The sequence below is a fragment of the Dysidea avara genome, chromosome 2 (genome assembly GCF_963678975.1).
Source record: "Dysidea avara chromosome 2, odDysAvar1.4, whole genome shotgun sequence".
NCBI classification, from domain to species: Eukaryota; Metazoa; Porifera; class Demospongiae; order Dictyoceratida; family Dysideidae; genus Dysidea; species Dysidea avara.
The window spans coordinates 18,059,398-18,080,703 of record NC_089273.1 but is presented as its reverse complement, the minus strand read 5'-3'; the positions used below and the strand labels follow the sequence as shown (position 1 = coordinate 18,080,703).

The window sequence follows — 21,306 nt, the reverse complement described above, 5'->3', positions numbered from 1 at the left end:
TCATGCCTCACTATATTGCCTCTACAAAAGGGCTCAAATAAGTGGCCTAATACACTACCAAAACTACATTTAGAAACAAATGTGGTTTACAAATGGTGATTTACCCTTCTTAGACATTACCAAGTAAAAACCTGCCTAGGTTAGTTGTGTACAAATTTGTGGTTTGCAGTATAGAAACCATACATGACTGTTATTAATTACATTACACAACTAGTACTCTACAAAAATAAATGTAATTGTATTGATACAATATTAGCTTGTAATATAACATTGTTTAGTTACTGCCTGTAGAACACCAGTCACCCCAACAAGTATGGTGTACCACATATAGACCTATCATCTGATGAAATGGACACACTACAAAAGGGCTTAGCTACTGACCAACAATCAGTTGCTAATTGAGAGGGTGATACGCAAAACTTTTTCCCACCAACACTTCAACATTGTCATCACAGATTGTCTTTATTATTCATGACTAAACTATCTGGAATTGGGAAGGTAATACACAAACAGGGCTGGAGAGGATGACAAAACATGCAGGCATGACAAGATCAGAAACAAAGTGGACAATAAGCTTGTATCCCAGTGAAATAGTCTCTAAAATGGAAAACAGAAAATGTGTTTGTTCAGAGCCACGCAACAAAATGCTCAACTAAGGGAGGATGTAGAGACAGTAGCCAACAAACATTAAAAGCTAACAACATGGAACTATAGGGGAGACAAACAACTAGTAGCATCTCAGACCATACAAGCCCAAACACCACAAGTCATGGAGTGGGTATACACACTCGAATTTCAAAGGCAACAGAAATTAGCCACCAACATGTAAGATTTATGACAGATCCTTTTTTCAAGCCAGTGAGGGTTGATATGGTTGATAAAGAATTGATTTCAATTGATCTCAAAGGCTGCTTTACGATATCAAAGTATGGTCCCCCTGAAAATATTATGGAAACACTTTATGTGAAACAGCAATTTGATGTTTCTTACAAAGCATATCATGAATTATCCATGATTTACTCATCTCCCGTGCTGGTGTACTATTAACAAAGAAGCCAAAAAACAACTTTTTATGTGATGTTTATACTACACCAGGACCATTCTAGGGTTATACCAGTCACTTCAAGTGTAAAAATTGAAAACTTAATAATACAAAACTAGCCAAACATAAAGAATGAGTTGTGTATATGAATCAGAAATAACTGGTGATGATACCTAGTTGAACTGTTACAGACCAGTAATACTTTAGAGGGCACAAACACTGTCACGAACTGAACTGATTATTATACTTTAATCTAATGATGTACTCTTACATCATGTAACACTACGTATTATATCTATTACGTCATTACTTAGTATTGTATAAATATGTTGATTTGTTATTAAAATTCACTTGAGAGAAACTTCAGTTAAGAAATAGTCGATTTCATTGCTACTTGGCTTCTCTTCTCTGCGACACAGTTTATTGGCACAGTGAGCAGGATATATCACGTTTTGGGCTACTGAGCAAAGATGTCTGGGCCAATTCGTAAGCTACTTGGACCCGCAAAAGCTCGATTACAAGGATATTTGGAGGATGCGGAGATGTTTATTGTCTTGCCTATTAATGAAGAAGATGTGGAAGACGAGGGGGCGCCTATAGAGGAGTATGTAGAATGTATTAATAATAATGTTACTATTCCTGAAAGATGCGACTGCGAGTAGGGCATACTACTGAGCAAATTGAAAGCAGAGTAAAAGGTCACGGAGGAAAAGGAGCATGCACGAGTAGCAGAAGGTACAGAAGGGTACAATGACACAATAATGAATGCTGGTAAGATTATAGCTTGTTTTAAAGGAAAATTAAAACACGAAAAGCGAAAATTCAAGCTGAGCCAGCAAAGGGTAATGCTTAACTCACCTGTCCTAAACCCTTCTCCGTTTGACCAGTCTAATGCCCACTCTAATCTCTCAAGTCAAAGTGTTTTAGATGGCAGCCTAAGTCAACGCAATAGTGTTAAGGTCAATTTACCTAAAATACAGCTTCCTTGTTTTGATGGGAACATTCAGCAATGGACTGAATTTTGGGAAATGTTTACTACATCTGTGGATCAACAAAATTTGTCCAAGGTGTCAAAGTTTACTCATCTTAAGGGTGTTTTAAGAGGTGCTGCAGCAGCAGCCATTTCTGGTATAGCGATTACAAATGATAATTATGATTTAGCAGTCATCCTGTTAAAGGAAAGGTTTGGAAGAGTGGATGTTATCATTGAATCCTTGTATATTAAGCTGCAAGGTCTTCCAAGGTCGGTTAATAAATTTACATAAATCCATAAAACACAAGAACAAATAGAAAAGATATTGAGGCAATTAGAACTACAAGGGGAGGTTGTTAACAATCAAATAATACTAATCCAACTAGTTTTGTCAAAATTTCCACTTGAAGTGGTTATCAAGCTGGAAGAATCTAAGCCACCCACTGAAAGGTGGAATATGGAGAATCTGAGAAAGGCAATTTTAAAGCACATAAGAGTACAAGAAAATGTTTTTCGTTATACTTATAACACCAAGGGTCAGCTCCAAGTACAAGGTGACAACAATAAAGGTTGGGGTATAGGGCAAAGGTCTGTTTATTGTCCCACTAACAAGGAGACAGGTTACCAATCTCAGACCACTACAGCAGAAGTGTTTGCTAGTTTCAGTGGCAAAGGGAATAGTCAGAGGGTAATGTAACCTTGTATATTTTGTGATGGTGACCATTATAATGATCAGTGTGATAGGTATGCCACAGTTGTGGCTAGGAAAAGGAAATTAAATGAAAAGAAGCGTTGTTTTATCTGCCTGAAACCTGGTCATGTTTTGAAGAACTGAGTTGATAATTCTACCCAAGGAAATATTACCTACCTCACCATCCTGTGTTGACCCCTTCGAAGGCTACAACAAAGGTCCGTATAGTTTATGATGGTTCAGCAAAAATGCAGACTGTTTCAAGTAGTTTGAATGACTGTCTACACCATGGTCCTAAAGAGAGCCTTAAGGAAAGGGATGGGCTGACAAGTGTTGTACTGGGATAAGTTGATGATACTGCTCTCAGAGGTGTAGGCTATTGTTAACACTCGTCTGTTAACCTATATTTATGAAGAGTTTGAGTCAAGATTTGTTCTCACCCCATCACATTTCTTAGAGGGTAATTACAACAATGCAATTCTCTTTGACACTGAAGATAATTTTGAAGATACTGATTATGTTCCCAATTTGGATTTGACACAAAATTTATTGCAGTACTAGAAAAAGAACCAAAAACAACTTCAATTGTTCTGGAATGGATGGTCCAAAGGCTATTTACTCAGTTTAAGAGAAACCTTACCACTATATAGTACATATGGGTCCACAATTACAAGTACGTAGACAACCAGAAGTTGGTGAAATTGTAATTTTAAGAGATAATGGATTACCACGCAGGGAGTGGAAATTAGCTAAGGTAGTGGAACTGATAAAAGACAAGGACTCTTGGATTTGTTCAATGAAGATACAATTGTTTAATAAAACAATCTTGGAAGAGCAGTAAACTATTTACATCCTCTAGGAATCAAGTCAGTGATTGGTAATGAGGATGAACCAGCTAAATTCAGTACCGCAAGTACCTCAACACATGAAGGAATCAAGAAAGTAGCCAACAACTAAGTTTTCCGCCATTTTAGATAGTTTTTAAACCATGGCTGACTGTATTAGGTGAGCTCCAAAAGGGAAGGAAGGTAGGGGCCCAGAAGGAGGGACAGAGGCTGTTCAAAAAAATTAAAAAGGAAAGTGTAGGGATGAATTAGGCCAAGTTACAAGCCATTCAGGTATCAAAACTGGCTAAAATGAAAGGAAACTCACAGAAGAGGTACTTATTCAACACCACGGAGCTGTACAGCCACATACAGCCATCCTCAGGCTGACCAGAGCTCCACTAAGGCCCCACATCGCATGTACGGATCACCACTGGGCTTAGGAAATGCAGCCAGCAAAACCAGACCACTCAAGTCTAGCTGATTTTGATTGTGAAATTAGGTAGTCTATTCATGTAGCTTTGTGTTCTGGGTGAAAAATTCAACCTGCTGATTTGAGCGACAAGACCGGTTTTCCCACAAACATGCTAACACATGGGGTTCATGTAAATTCGGTCACCTAATCCTTTATTGTGTATATAAATGACATGTCATGGTAAAAAGATTGACATACTCTAATAGAACTGTCAAGGACTAACATGATTGTTTTATTAGAGTATATTAACAATTTTTAAGGGATCTTCCACATACATTAAATTCAGTGCTATCTCGATATCAAAAACACTATATCATATATCACCAAGGTTTGATACGTACTAGTAATAGCATGGGTAGCAGTGAAATTTGGGATAAATACCATGAGTGTTGTATTGGAAATTTATCCCCATTTCCAATACAACAAGAGTGGTATTTATCCCAAATTTCACTGCTACCCATGCTATTCCCAGTTAATACCATACTCGCTGCATATACACATGCTGTGCATTAGCATTGCCATATACGCAATTTGTCACTATGTACTAAATACGTGTCAACACTAATTGGTGCTACATTGTTAACATAAATTCTAGCCAATGAAATTGCAATTACAACTTTTTCACTGCTACCAGTGAAATACAGGATAAATTTCACTGCTACTATTGAGACTTTTGTATGGGCAGTAAAACGGATATGGAAGGGAAACGTTCCATACAGACTACACAGCATGAAAATTCTAAATTGAGTAGGCCCTCGTGAAACTCACACATCTTTCTTATGACGGCAGGATCATTAAATGATGGAACTTCCCGATTAAATTGCGTAGGGATTTGTGGGGAGGGCAGTGCATTTCTAGTTCTTTCAATTCTCCTCTGCTCCGCTGTCATCCCTGCTCTTCGCCGTCTCATATACTCCCTGTCTCTACACCTTCTTCTTTCCCCATCTTCAGGGGTTTCTCTATCTCTTCTGCGCCTGTACTGCTCCCTCCTGCGTCGAAGGCGTTCATCTGCATCCATTGCACGTGGCTGGGCAGTAACAAGGGCAGTAATCTACGCTGGTAAATGCCGTGATATGGTCCATTACACATCGCCAAATATGGGAAAGCAGTAATCTACGCCAGTAAATCCCATTATATGGTCCATTACACATCGCCAAATATGGGAAAGCAGTAATCTAGGCCGGTAATTCTCGTGATGTGGTCCATTACACATCGCCAAATATGGGAAGGCAGTAATCTACGCCGTTGATTTATCGTGATATGAATCATTACGCTGGAGCAAGTGTAAGGTATCCGCTTTATATCGTAATTTATTGTCGTATTACGGGTCCATTACACATTGACTCCATTTCTTATCGTAATTTTTTGTAAACGGGTCCATTACACCGTTGACTCGCTAGTGTGGGGCTCGCTTAGGCTCGCCCCAATTATGTTCAATATTATTGCTATAACTATAATTCAAGATTGTGATGTTCATACTGTATATCAGGGATCATGAAGGTTTAAAAATAGACAAATTGTTTAGTACAACAACATAATCATAACAGGAGATATTAAAATCATAACAGGTTGGGATTGTTAACACTGGAAATAACTAGTGATTATAATTGAATAACATCATGTGATATATCATGTGATCACATCACTACTAATCCATACCATATTTTACCAGTTAATAGTCATGTAAACTAAGGATAGTAGCTACATCACAGAATTATAGTCATAACAGCTGCCTTTAAATAAGAACCACTATTGTATCTGATAAAAGTGTTGTTAGTATTACATGTAACACTTTCACACCTCAGATCAAAGGAGCTGACCGGGCTACATTTCGTATGTAGCACAGCTAGCCAGGCTACATACAAAATGTAGACCGGGCTACAACTGGGCAGTGATTATATAGATGTTGATGCCAAAACCAATTGTGGGGATCGATTAACACTCACATGATCAGGATATACGACTTGGATTTTGCTATAAAACCACTCAAATGGTGAGCGTTTTGTTATCCTCACCATTCTACAAGTTGAAAAACGTTGGGTTAAGGTAAAATTAGTGCTATAGCTTATTCGTCAATCGTTTCAGCACATTTTGAAATACGGACATACCCCCATCATGAATTATGCATGAAGTAACCACTCTACAAGAAAGCTTACCTGTCTAGGCCTTTAGTGAACTGTGTAGTTTTTCCATAAACGATTCAGTAGCACTGATTAAAACATTAAACTCGCGTAACAGAAATTCTCAGTTATATCTCTAGGATATGTCCGTTTATCATAACCAAATGTAACCAGAACGTTCTAGCTGCTGACCCATAATCAAAAATTTTAGGTATGCAAATATATTAAGTGGCTGCACTTGTATTGGCTTGGGTGATTGATCGTCCTGTACAGGCTATCAGCCTAATAAGTGTTACATATTAGCTGTAACATGGGCATTAGGGCTTTGCCTGCTATGTATGCCCTCTGCCCTCAGGCAGTTAGGCATACATATCAGGCAAAGCCCTCATGCCCATGTTATAATTATTACATGTAGCTTGAAGTAGAAACCATACAAAGGAGTCACTTTAAGCCAGTTGTGTTCTTGAAGTAGTTTATTGGGAACCAAATGGAAAGATGGTTAAATGACGTCAATCATTAAAATAATTCATATAAACACAACTAGCTTACTACTACACTAGCTCATAGTAACTATCCTCAGATAGTAACCACATTCACATAGTAGCTGTATACTATTGTGTTGAATGGTATAGTAGCCACAACTATTAACTAGAGGTGTACCGATATCCGATATTGATGTAACCAAAAGAAGCCGATAACCGATAATCGATCCGATATTTGCATTAATATTTTAAGCAAACAAAAGTGTACATTTACCTACCCTACAGCAACATGTGCATGTATTCATTGCTATACTCTTCCTGTGGTGGTGTACAGCTTGGGTTTCTATTGAGCAATCCAGACAATTAGGCACCCACAAACATTTTATGTAGATATACTCCCATGAAGCCTTACACGGATATTTCCGCATTACTCCGCATTCTAATGACTTGTGAGAAAGCTGGTAGTTACAGCAAGTTTCCGTTATCCTGTGATTCTTCTTTTATTACAAAGGTACTCTATAACTGCTTCATTTGTAAAGACTGTGATAAGCTTTCCAGCAACAAACACTAAAATTGTGTGTATTTATATGGCTTCTTGTAGCGTAGCACTTGTTGCAGAGTAAACAATAAGCCAGAGCATAAAGAATCTATGGCCAGAGCCACATGGATAATGTAGAAAACCAATGCATAATCCGTTTATGTACAAACTATTGCTACTGTATAAATATCGGTAGTGATATCGGTCCTCCTGCTGTTCTGTACCGATACCGATATTGGTAAAAAATGCCATATCGGTGGCCGATATTGTAGCCGATCCGATTATCGGTACACCTCTACTATTAACTGGGAAATACAGGTACGGTTTTTGTGTTATACTACCATACTATTGTACTAGATTAGTATGTAACAATACTCACTGTTATGACAGCATTGATATCAATGTTATTGTCCAATATGAGACTTCTGATTTTTGTGGAGTCATTACTATAAATAGCATCTCTCAGTCTTCTCCTCTCCTCCTACAACAAATATGTACCATTGTTCACACATGTATCACATGACCTTCACCCCACCCACTAATTTCACAAATAATAAACTAGTTTCACAACACCTCTATACCAACCCTACATGTAGCTGTATAGTACAATAGGAAATGTATATGGTGTACATGTTGTGATCATTTGTAATTTTGAAACTGGGAAGAGTCCTACACAGGACTACAAGTACATACTGAAGCCTATGATATGTAGGAGTGTTAGTAGTGGAATAGTGGAAATGAAGAATTTGGTAGTTGCTACAGTAAATCATTCTTAACTGACACTACAGTAGGTTGTGTCATAACAATTCTGTACTAGTGTATATTACTGTCACAACTGGACTGTCTGTGGATAATAAAACTTCTTCAAATAATTTCTTCAAACTATTAGACTATCTACAGACATGTACACACAATAAATTATATTACTCACCAAAGTTGGTTCCCTTCCTCTCCCACGTTGAGCCATACCAGCACTACTACTATAGTAGTAATAAAACATCTCATAGTGTGTGCTCTATACAACATTATAATGTACACACATGTTCAGACCACAACACAATCATTAACAACACAAACTGAATTACTCATACTCAATCATTATTATGACACACATACATACACATCTAATGGTAGGTGTGTGTACACCAGTGGTTCAGGTCACCTGGGTCACATTCAAGTCATCCAGGTCTCACCCACTTTATAGAATATTCAGGTCTGACTCAGATTGGATCACATGAGAAATGTGATAATTAGTTTGATGATGTGTTAACCCTTTAAGGACCACTGCCGTTATATTACATCCAAGTGTATAGGATGTAAACAAAAGGCTGTAACTCAACAGTAATTAAAGCTATGAGCTTGAAATAAAAGTCATTATTTTCGCCACCAATTCTGTCGTTCATTTCCATTTTCTGTTTCCAGTTCCATGCATTGTTTCCAATTGCCCCATTCAAGGTCTTCAGGACACACCAGACACCGTCTGTCTGTCTGTCTGTCCAGCCAAATCAAATTAAAATCAATAAAAAAAAACAAATGTGTCAACATAACAAGGGAGAGTCACATATACTGTAGGTGAGTCTGTTATTGTGGTCAAAGATTGACTGGCCAAAGTATCACTTAGACTTGTGACTTGTACCCATACCCTGAGTATTACCTGTTACTTGATGTCAACTATTAAGTTTTATGTACTTATCAATCATGAGTCAAACTTGTATCTTTGATCACTGACTTGGTATAAATCTAGTAGGGGTGACTTGCAAATTTTATAACATTCACAGATCAATCTACATGTATCATACCAACTGGCTTATACCCAGCTTTTAATAAATATACAGTACACATGAGTAATAGGCCTGGCCATAGTTACAGTGTTATTTTGATTGTAGAATCTCTGATCAACCAACGATTTGGTAGAGTTTAAACTGCTACCCAGGGATTGGAGACCGGTTGTTGATGACACCTCTAGGTACCATCACAATCCAGATTGTTTCCATATATGGAAAGTTATTTGAAGCTGTATACAGAATCGCATGTAGCGACATTACAAGATGGTGGTAGTGTTCCCACTTGAGGGCTGAGCTTTGTACAGAGTACAAGGAGATGTACGATGAGTGAGCAAGCACCAAAGTGTGCACAGTTAGACAATGAAGGGACCCTAAGGCACCATAGATCAAGCCAAGGAAGGAGACTGGCAGTGACGCATGGTGATGGTGAAGTTGGCTGAGTCTTCATTGTGGTCCTTCTCTTCTTTGATGGTGGTGAACTTGTCTCTACCTTGACCTCAATTAGTGTAGCTGGAGCTGTTACATGTTGAATCGCACTTGTCAATTACATAACCATTATTTTGTATGACGTTCAGCAGATTTTTGTAATCTTGCCATTTCAAATATGCATGTGTGGATTTTAAAACAGCCATGCGAGCTGTTTGAACAAAGTGATGTATTTCTGGTGAGATGTAAAGTTCTGATATGATGGTTTTACAACGAAAATCTTCAGCTCTGGATGGCATGAACTCAACCGTGATATTTTAAAAGTACATGTACATATTGAAAATAGCCATTGGGATTGCGCACCTAATAAAATTTACTGGTTTTAGCAGAATTCCGCATATCTACTGACATGGTAAGGCCAAAAATGCATGAGAAACCCACTAAAAGTTGGCTTAGCAAACATGGTGTCTGTTTATATAGGCCTACTGAAACTAGAACAAAGTCATTATAAACTAAGTTACTAATGCAGCACTATTCTCGAAGCAGCTCTCCTTAACTTTACTGAATGGCCCGCTCTAGGGCAACAACTCTTCAAACAATTCCCTCGAATTACTGAGATAATATTTAATGTACACAATGTTCCAGACCATTTTTTGTATTTAGACTAATTAGTTTAAGGTGAATTCCTATAGTCTTTGTAACGGGTGAATCCCACAATACATTACGCATTGAGAAAAAAGACAAGCCGGGGTCAGAAAATGTGCCAGGCCCATGTATCTACAACCATGAAAATAAGGTGGAGTATTCCTTAGAGGTATGTGAGTAATTAGCAGACGTTTTTGGGGGTACCACTATTAATGTTGTGGGCGCTTCAAAAATACATGAAAATCACTGTGTGTTTTTATGCCATTTTAAGCATTTAACATAATTTTGGGGCATGTCCCATTTGATATTAAGGTATTGATTATCAACCAAATAAATTCAATGCGAAAAATCGCTGAAAAACCACTGTAAAGCTATTTATTTCAAATGCTGTTATGTAATTATGGACTGTCACAGAACTCAGTTCCATGCTCCATCAGCGACTAATAAGCTCCTGACTAGAGCTACAGAAAAAAAGAAAATCCTAGGTAGAGCACCAGACCTTAAATTAATGTGTGGTCAGGACAAAATCCACACAAATAGCACAATGTTTGCACATAATGAGATTTGGGCGGACACACATATCCTTGCTAAACCAATAGTGGTACCATAAAGCTGTTGTGTACATGTGTTTTGTAGTGCTAACAATAACTATCACTTGGTTGCTAGGAAATACTACATTTTCCCAACCCAAGGATTTACAGGTAGGTATAAACAGTGGACCTGGGGACCAAGGAACTGGGACTAGGGGAGCCTGGGTACCCATGAAGATCCAGTTTTTTTTGGAATTTATACAGTTCACAATATTCTATACTTGTACTAGGTACCTCTGCAAGTAGTCTTGCATGGCCAATCCACTTTTTGCCCATCACAGTGTCTCACATGATGTCAATACCAATTAGAAATTATAAGCACCTCTGATAAAGTGTCTGAAGCTGACTGCATTTATAGGCCACTTTGCCTACTGCACATTAAGCATACTAGTCTATTATGTTGTCTAGCTACTAAAGTTTAGAAATATAGTGAAAATGCACTATGCACTATTTTGTATGAGGTCCCGTTGTAGAGTTCGCTACAGGGATGAAACTTGCCAGCGACAAGGCTTTGTTGGAGCATGCATTAAAATGTTCGTCAGAAAAAAATGGGCAATCTTACAGCAAGATCCTGTACTGGTTAAGATGTAAACTGAGATTTTCCCTACTCTCAGCAGCCATCACTTGTTTGAAAGAATCTAGATCTTCCTACCACCCCTTTGGCATCAAAGAGTCTGCAGCTATTGACCTTCTGTGCACAGAGAGTAGGATCAGTTCATTTCATTGAATGTTTATCTTTAAGTATTAGCCTCTTTGTGTGTAATTGTTATTTGTAATTTTGCTTGTTTATTCAGTGGAAAAAACAGCAACATTAAAATGTTTGTGGTAGCTAATTGTCTGGGTAGTGTAATAGGGGTCACACCACTACAGGTATCAGGTAGAGATGTACTTTGTAACAGCACTTTTGTTTTCTCCATACTAAAAATCATATCAGAACACAATAACTAATTGTCACATCACTATAATACACCTGTAGTTTATCGACATTCACTGTGTATACAAATTAATTTGTATACACAGTGAATGTAGAATTGGTACAAACCCTTTAAGGTACAGATAAATAAGATATCGTTACTGTTATGTTGGCTAGTACCGGTCACAGGGGCGGTGGAGCAGGTCAAAGAGTGAGGGGGCCAGGCCAGTTGTAAGTTGAAGACAAAAAAAAAAAAAAATGTCACAGCCTGCTGACAATAGGTTCTCTCCACCAATCATATCTCCTTATACATACGTAGCTAAGTAATTTGCTACACTGCTTCTCTGAATGCTGTGACTACTCTATCCAGATCCTGACTGTTCTATTAGAGTATCTCAATCTTTTCTTGCAAACAATGTCCCAAAAGGTGGAGGGGCCATGCCCCCCCCCCCATCTCCACCACCTATGACCAGTCATAACATTATAGTATTGTGATACAGTATTGTATACTTCAGTTTGGACCATTCAACAGAGGAGACTTTGTTCTCCTTCAGACCTAAGTTTTAATTAACCCTTTCTTACCAAAGCCATTTCGTAAAACTGCAGAAAAACCTCAGGAAATGAACTTTTATGGCTTATGTGATCTTTGCCTGATACGTGAGGATCCCAGCCATTAATTAACACGGAACACAATGTACCATATGAAAGCCATCTTTCCCTTCTACACAAGCATCTAAAAATCTTACAAGAAAACACATAACTCACGCGCTTTGAAGTGAAGAAAGGCGTGTTGTTATTCTTCACCATAGCAGTGAAAGATGGGCACCACCATCTTGTTATAACCTCAGATTACATCATACTGTATATTTTTAGAATGTGAGGAACAATTTTATTCTTAGTAGAACAAACCATGATGCTCAGAGCAAAAGTTATCAAAATTTAAACAGGTACAATTGTTTTTTATGCATTTTTTGTGCATTTATAAGTGTTAGTAGCTCCCCATACTCATTCTTATTGCTTCGCGTTGAACTTTATTAGAAACGCCAGGGCCTACTCAACAAATTAGTGGTTATTTCAACTTTGTAGCCCTCAGAACGAAGGAGTTATGGGTCCATTTATACAGGGCACTTGTAACACATGTTTTTGGCAATATATTACCCATTTGGTAATAAAGGGTTAAACTGGACGAGTAGGCCTCCAGTTATAGTAAAACAGTAGCACCTATAACAACCACAGTTTCAGTCTAACTCTTGTGAATGGCGTATTGTCTGTAATTTTCTCACAAGTTATTGTTCAGTAGTTGGACATCATCTCATAGAAACCTCATAGTAACAGGATAATTCACTAGTAAGTTATTCATTGGAATGTGTGAACTGTTTGAACATTGATGAGTAAGTGAAATATTGCTGTTAGAAAATACGTACCAGAGTTTGAGGAGTGGTAAACCATAGGCTCTATTGTTTCACACACAATTTGCAATGTGCTAGCTGGTATTAGCTATTTCAGTACTCCATATCTCTCAACTGTCAAGCCTCTGGCGTGATTTTCACAATTTGAGGTGCAATCTCGAGCTCAAGGTATTGAATCTCATGCCTACAAGCAATGTAGCTTAACTTCCACAAATATATACTGTACATTAAGAACTCCTTGGATATTTATACAGTTTGTGTCACATGATCCTTCTCTGGTGTTTAAATGAGGAAACGATGCTGGATCAGAGTACTGGATTAAGACATGGCTGGGGTCAACATGAGATGTAAAATAAAAGTAACAGAATGGTTCAACTGTCTAGCACCTACAAGTGTTATTTGAGTAATGTTATGAGTTGTGCCATGTGTCATAAAATGATCACGTGATACCATGGATACACTGCAAGATGAAATTTGGAGAACAAGTGGTTATGTGTAGCTGAACATTAAGATACATTCCAGTGCCTTCAAAGTAATATATATAAAAGTGCACTACCAGAATTCAATGAATATGTCAGTATGGACAACTTATTCTATTTAGAAAAATTTATGTAATATTTCCTTTGATATCTGAGGTTATTAAATCCAATAGAAACCTGTGGTGGGGTAAGTAAACAGTTAGTAACCTGTGGCCTCACTAGTGGTTGTTTACCACATTGATCAAACAAAAATTGGCAAAGCCGAAAACAAAATGTCCTTACTGATAGCCTACTTTCTGAACAAGACAGGCATCATTAGTGTTCAATACCAATGGTGTGGCACTGACACCAAACTCGAAGGATAAATCTTTATGCTAGCACTCACAATTTGCTTCTTAATAGCTTACTTTCTAGACAAGACAAGCATCTTTCTAGCCCGGAATTGTAACTGTTTGATGTTAATGTCACGCCAGACTTTGAGGGTAGCCTCACCCACATCGTCCTCGGGTTTCTAAATAGTGTAGACACCTTGACATCCCATTCTAACTAATACATAGTGTGTGGCCATAGATATGGTGTGGCAGAATGTATGTACAAATACAATTAATACTCAAATTAATAGCACCTTAGCCTACATAAACAGGTGGATATAATATTATCAGTCTAAGAGCACATTTTATGTATGTTGTGTTTGTTCTCTCCATCAGCAGGTTGCACGGGATGGGTGGCAGAATTTGTTGATCTCACTCCTAGCAAAGGCTACAGGTTGAGAGCAATGGTTATCCTTAAAATTTGGTACCCAGAGAGACTAAAGGCTGCTTTGCCATGTGTTGCTTAATGAAATGTGTTTTAAAAAGCCAGTTAATGGCGACTTGATTACGCTACATTTGTATGTCATCATCACATTCCTTTATTCGCTGACATTGTCCCAGGGTGAGGGGGCATCTCCAAATTGATATTGGCACGCTTAATGTCATAATGACATTAAGGGGGGGAGGGAGTTCAGCTCATAACGTTAATTTTTTAAACCAGGCACATTTCCGAAAAGTGTGTGTGTGTGTTTGTATGTATGTATGTATGTATGTATGTATGTATGTATGTATGTATGTATGTATGTATGTATGTATGTATGTATGTATGTATGTATGTATGTATGTATGTATGTATATGTATGTATGTATGTATGTATGTACGTATGCATGCATGCATGTTTGTTTCTATATTTGATTGTCTTTCCGCACCCACATGAGCAAAACCTTGTTCATTAAAAACAGAAATAAAGACCATATAGAGCCTGTATTAAACTTCTGGACAGGTTAGCTTTGGTTTGAGATGGTTAATACTTGCTGGTTTGAAATACGGGTGAAACGAGTCTATGAGGATGCGGTGAAGGTCTTTCCCAATGGGCTCTACAGATGTCAAACAGCAGAAAAATAACACAGCTGGCCTCCTAGGTTACCGGGTATAATGAATTCATTTGAGTTGAAAAGGGGCGTGCCTATACATATACGACTGAAAATATACAGCAGTTTTGAGACTTTGCCTGGAGAATTTGTGTAAGAAAATATTAGAGGAATTATTAAACAGTTAAGAAGATACTTCTGTGCATTTTGTTCAAGGTATGCCTCCTTAGCAGTGCTTAGCAACGTAATTACAGAATTACAAAATATTTCATCAATTACAAAATTATTTATGTAGCAAAATCCAATATCACTCATATGGAAGAATTTAATACAAAAAAATGACAGACTGCTTTATTAGAGTGTTTGAAAATCTTTCTGTTATATAACAGAGATAGCCATACTGAGAGATGATTGACTTATACAGACATCTTTTAGTTGTTGATCAGTTGCCTATCTAACCAATGAAATCCCTACAAGTGCAAATTATATTCATATGGGAATATGCAACAGTAAGCCTTTTCTATGTCCATTAATTTTCTTTAACATGATTCATTATTGAAGGGAATTCATTAGCTCATACAGTGCACATAATAATTGTCTTCAAGGCAAATCCTTCAATTTTTCTTCAAGTGATCACTGTTTACTGTAAACAAATTGAATCCAAACCTGGCCAGCTGCTTTATTAGAGAACTTTAAAATAATTGTTATTGTATATCAGAAACAATTGTACTTAAAGTCAGTTGCTCTGTATTGCCTTCTTTAGTGGTCAGCTACTTACTTATTCAAGTAATGAAATCCTTACAACTGTTAAGTATATTCATACCACTCAATGAGACAGGTATGACATATTTGGTTTCTTAAATGTTATTCATTATTAAAGCAAATTCATTAGTCCATATGATGTATATAGCACTGTACTAAGTGTCTATACACACAAACACTCTGAATGTGTTATGTATATCAATGAAATCCATGAAGACTGTATTTGCATACTCTACTAGAACATTCACTGATGTCGCAAAATTGTTTCCATATGTATTAGTTTAGTACACTGTTAATTAATTCCAGTTAGGCTTGTTTGCTGCATGGCACCTGGTTTTTAGAAGTAGCATAACAACTTGTTATTAAAGCAGTTATAGCGTAGCTAAACGGCTAGGAATAGAGATTAAGCAGCTATACTGTTTGTAGACTATGTTTTCGGGTAAAGAATATAACGTTTTGTGCTTCTATTGCCAATGTATTGTTTTCATAGTGTGACGTTAAGGACGGGATGGGACGAAGGGGGGAGGGGTCTGAAGTTACTCGGTGTCATTATGACGTTATGCACCTATCAATGTATTGCCCCACCACCCCCCTCGGGCATATATGGGGCTACAGTAGGGATTTGACACAGCCGAATGTCAAATGCCCCATAGTAGGGTAAACCTATTGTGCCAAATCCCCACTGTTGGCCCCAGTTGTAAAAAGGGGATTTGACATAGTGTAGAAAATTACAACAAAAAAATACTTGGGTGCTTAAATGAACGATCGTCAAATGCCCATAGTGGGGCATCAGTTTCGTGTCAATTCCCCCTGTAAAGCCCCACTTACTCCCGAGGGGGGTGGTGGGGGGTGTAACTAATCACTGGACTGGATTACTGGACTGGAACATTGGACTGGACTACTGGACTGACATATTTTGGGTTTTTACACATTCTGAGGTTGGTTTTATTGATTCCTGCTAACCAAGGGCCTTCAGAAAACTTGCAGTCTGTTACTAAAATGATGAGTATGAGGAGTGGGAGTAAGCAAAAACTGACTTCTAGTGATTTCACTTCTATTTATTATGTTCTTCTACAGTACATACACCTATACTACTTATCAGTATGCTACAGGGAATATGCTAGTTATAGTTAACCAATTGGAGATAGTAGCAAGCTTGTACAATGCTAATAAATTTGGTCACATATTATAGTACGCCAACCAGCACATGTAAGAACTAATCATGATAGCAGAAAAACTCTACAGTTGTGTAATGAGTTTGTATATTACATGTAGGAACAAATTTAGCTACAATAGATTATCTTAGGAAGGATAGGTTGTGTCCCAGGGGTCTGAGCTATTTAGTTCAAGGATACAGTGTAAGATAGGGAGCACAAATATAGTAAAATGATTTTTGGTTAGCTACTGCTAGGTATTACAATCTCCAAAACACAATACTAAGAAGTGTATAAATGCTGTAGAACACAACAAGTAGTGAGAAGTCAGTTTTTGCTTACTCCTGTAGCAGGCTGCAAGTTGTTTGAAGACCCTTGGCTAGCTAGACTCAATAAAACCAATCTCAGAATGTGTAAAAACCAAAAGTATGTCAGTCCAGTAGTCCAGTCCAGTGTTCCAGTCCAGTAGTCCAGTCCAGTGATTAGTTACACCCGGTGGTGGGGCAACACATTGATAGGTGCATTAAGCACCGGTAAAAAAATCAGTTTGGAGATGACCCTATACTGATATCCTGTTGCTTTGTTCTACTTCATTAGTTTATCGTTATCAGCTGTTATCGATCAACCTAAAAGCTGTAGCTCGTGTTGCCATAAAGTTCTCGCTCGCCAGACTAACCGATTCAGAAGTCCGGTAGTTTATCAGTGTGGCCGGGTCGTCTCGCTACTGATACCATAGCTTAGTTACACACTATGGCGTACATACAGTAATACACTCATGTACCTGTTATGTTCAATCAATCGGCAATCTCCACTGAAGACTCAAACTATATAGTAGTGGGAATGTACTCCAGAGTACGCCAGTGACTCAGAAGTAATGTGCATTAGTAATCTCTCACAAAAAAATTAATTTAGGCTCGTTTAATTAGAACTAACTACCGCCTAAATAATTATTTCGAGGGGGGAAATTTTCGCTGATTTCGCGGTTTTGGAGTTTATCAGTGAAAATTTTAGGTTTGAAATATTTGTGCCTCCATATAGCTAGTCTAATCAGGGGAGGATCTAAGGGGTGGACTTTGGGGGCTGAAGCTCCCCCTCACCCCACCTTCACATTTAGGCTTTACTTGATCAATACGTTGAGGATTATAACGAAATTTTGTCTTAGCATAATTATATAATCACTAATAATACAAAAACTCATAAACCCACCTTATAAACATCTTTCCAAGGCACACTGATGATTATTAGTGGATTCAGTTATGCTAAAGGTTATGCAACAAGGACTCGGATCAGCATTGGAGGCGTACAAGATCGAGATACTCTAATAGAACAGTCACCTAACTACTCTAATAGAACATTCAGTGTGAACATAAAACTTATGGAATTATTCCAAATCTGCCTGCGCCTATACATACAATGAGTGCATTGATCTGTTTCAGTATACGCAAAAAGACTTGTTCATCTACATGTGTAGTTATCATTACCAGTACTGGTATACTTAATTCAGGTAGCTAAACAATTTCCATTGAAAATGCTCTCAGATTCAATCTTGTATCATTAAAATTTCTAAATTTTCCAGTTTCAACATTATTATTCCATCATGCATGCAATTGTGGGAGGGTGCATCGTGTATTTTGTTGTCTGCCGAACCTACCCAAACCTTTCAAGCTATTAGCAATGCTGCAGAGAGCCATATATATCTAAAGGCAGTATATAAAATATCTACAGGCAGAAATATGCATTTTATGTGGAAATGTCTCCAAATTGCAGTATTTTAGCATCTATATTTTTGACAAATTTCCTGGAGGGTCATGCCCCCAGAACCCCCTAGTTCCAGCATGCTTCACATGCTGGGAGGTGTGCTTTGTACACCTTCACCCAAGAGATTAGTACCTTGAGTTAGTCCCACCTTTTATAAATCCTAGATCCACTCCTGCTAATACATTTTGGGAGTGTTTGCAAATCCACAAAAAAATTATTTTTAGTATTGTTCAACCTCGAAATATTTGCCCCTCAAAATATTTAGGATATACGGTAGCTCCTCCTCACAAGCAGTTGTACAAGTAATTTTAGCCGTAACACTGGTGAAAAGGATATGGAGTATTGGGTTGTTGGATAACACTACCCAGGGTTAATCCAATAGAACACACAAGGCAACACCACCTGAATCACTTTATCCTGCCACAAGCCACCCATAACACTTATAAGTACAGTGTCTATCCTAGAACAATTAAAGCAAATAGTTAGTGGAATACTTTTGGCAATGTTTTATTGCCCGAATGAAAAATTTGTCTTTTTGTCAGTGGCAGAACTTAGTTGGGATATATTCAATGGGCATTTTTTCAGGTATTTTCATGCTAATGGGGCGTCTATGTTTTTTTTGTGTGTTTATTTGCATATGGGGAAAGGTCTTTATTATGGTGGGTATAGAAAGATAGAGGTATGATATGTGGGTATAGTGATATATGTAATTATGGTAGTAACGGCATTTTTAGGAAAGATTGGAACAATTTATCAATTAATGTGAGTGAATCAAGAGACATAGATGAATTTACTTACTTAATTAATTATTATAATATTAGCTAGTTTAATTAGCTATAGGGTTGTAAGCCTTTAAAAAAGACCTTTTGTGCACTTTTGGATAAAAACATGAAACTTGGCAATAAGTTTGTGTGTATGATAAAGATTAGTTTTTGATAGGGAGCCACCTCAGATTTGACCTTTGGTAACCTTTACAAGCAATTTAATGTTCAAAAATTGTCAGTTTTGTTTCTATATTTCATGTTTGCATGATCCAAAATCCACAAACTTCCTCAGGTGTTAAATTGAAGCATTTGCCCTAAAAAATAAGTTGGTTTTACAGAAAGTCTATAGCTTATTCTGTTAAAGTTACAATGATTTTTGTGGTAAAATATGCCACTATTGTCTCCCTCCCACACACAGTTTTGAAATATGTACAGACAAAATGTTTACTTTTCATTTTTTATTAAGGCTTTACAGCAAAAGTGCTGAAGGTCTGTAGGACACCTGGTCCTACAGCCTGTTGAAAATTGTTGTGTTTGAAAAGGTGGAGAAAGGAGAAAAAATCCATTACTGGAATGACCTAGGCAGCCTCAAACCTGCAGTCATCCAATTAAAGCTCAAACACTTACAGGAATCTGCCAGGCAGCCAGGATGTTCACTTTCATGAATATAATTATATGTATCCATAGGAACTCTATAGAGAGTGACTTATTATCTCAAAGTATATATACCCCAGGTGGAACCTAATGGACATTTGTATATTAATTTATTAAGGCACAAGTACTGAAGGTCTGTTGGACACCTGATCCTACACCCTGTTTAAAGTTGTTACATAAAGTGTACTTATTCTGTATAACAAGTTGACATGTTAAATAGGCATGATACTTAGAGATAGATCAATTGATTACCATGGGTTACATGCCCATGCAGGTCATTATTCTGAATGGCGAGTTTATGTACGAGGTACAATTTGTGTAAGTTTTGCAAACCCTTGATCCACTAAAGTTTAACTGCATATTTTTGTATGAATTCACAGATTTCAATTAAACTTTCTGGATTCTACTTTTATTGAATCGTCATAATGAAGACAATTGCTTGTGTTTTGTAGACTAAAGTTTGCTGCTGTGGACTATTTAGATTTATATGAACTCTCAAATATATAGTATCACTCCGGGGCAGTGAAGCAGGCCAAAGAATTAGGGGGCCAGGTCAGGCCAGCTGTAAGTGAAGACTAAAAAAAAAAGGTAATTACCTGCTGACAATATAGTTGCCGTCTACCAACTATATCTTCTCACAAATACGTAGCTAAGTAGCTTGCTTCTCTGATACTGTGAACTGCTCTATTAGAGTATCTAGATCCTGACTGTTCTATCAGTAGAGTATCTCGATCTTTTCTTGCAAATATTATCCCATAAAAGTTGGGGGGGGGGGGGGGGGTTGGGGGCATAGCCACTACCCCTCCCCCCCCCCCCCCCCCCCCCCCCTCCATCTCCACCACCTATGGTATATATCACTAATGCTTAGTATCTATCACTGAAGAATATTTGAAACTACCCTATACAATAGCAACTCAATGTATTAGTGCATATCATACTATATAAACATTGTTCTTATTATATTATTACTGTGAAACCTCTCTAATTCAACACCTGTATCTAATCCAGAATATCTCTGTAATCTGACACCATTTGCTGCACCAATGAAATAAGACTCTGTCTGTTTGATATTGCTTGATAATCCAACATCCCCACACAGGTTTCTGAGCAAAATAATGGGTGATATATAATAGGATAATTCTACACAGGCAACAGCTAAACTATATTGCTCATACATACCATATACAGGTACTGGTCATGGTACGGGTTTTAAAGTCAAAGCATTTGTCCAAAATTAAAGTAGTGTGACTATTTATGCTGTACATTTTAAAATAAATTGTCTGGAATGTAGTAACTTAGTAGTTTTCTTAATTCTTATTTGTACAGTTTACTGTGTAATGTCAATATAGGAGTGATCAATATGTGTAGATATTATAATGCTGTTTGGCTAGTGGTGTTTATACTGCTATTGTAAATATAC

The 21,306-nt window shown here is 37.5% G+C and overlaps 1 protein-coding gene across 1 annotated transcript in view; it reads right to left on the bottom strand.

Moving 5' to 3' along the window:
• LOC136246763 (probable serine/threonine-protein kinase DDB_G0271682) overlaps window positions 1–17,629 on the bottom strand; it is a gene marked incomplete in the record, with an annotated part of 247,696 nt that extends 230,067 nt beyond the window's left edge. The window contains 2 exon segments of the mRNA XM_066038330.1: window positions 8,077–8,125; window positions 17,492–17,629. Coding sequence (XP_065894402.1) covers window positions 8,077–8,112 — 36 coding nt within the window.
• Between the last annotated feature and the right edge of the window lie 3,677 nt (window positions 17,630–21,306).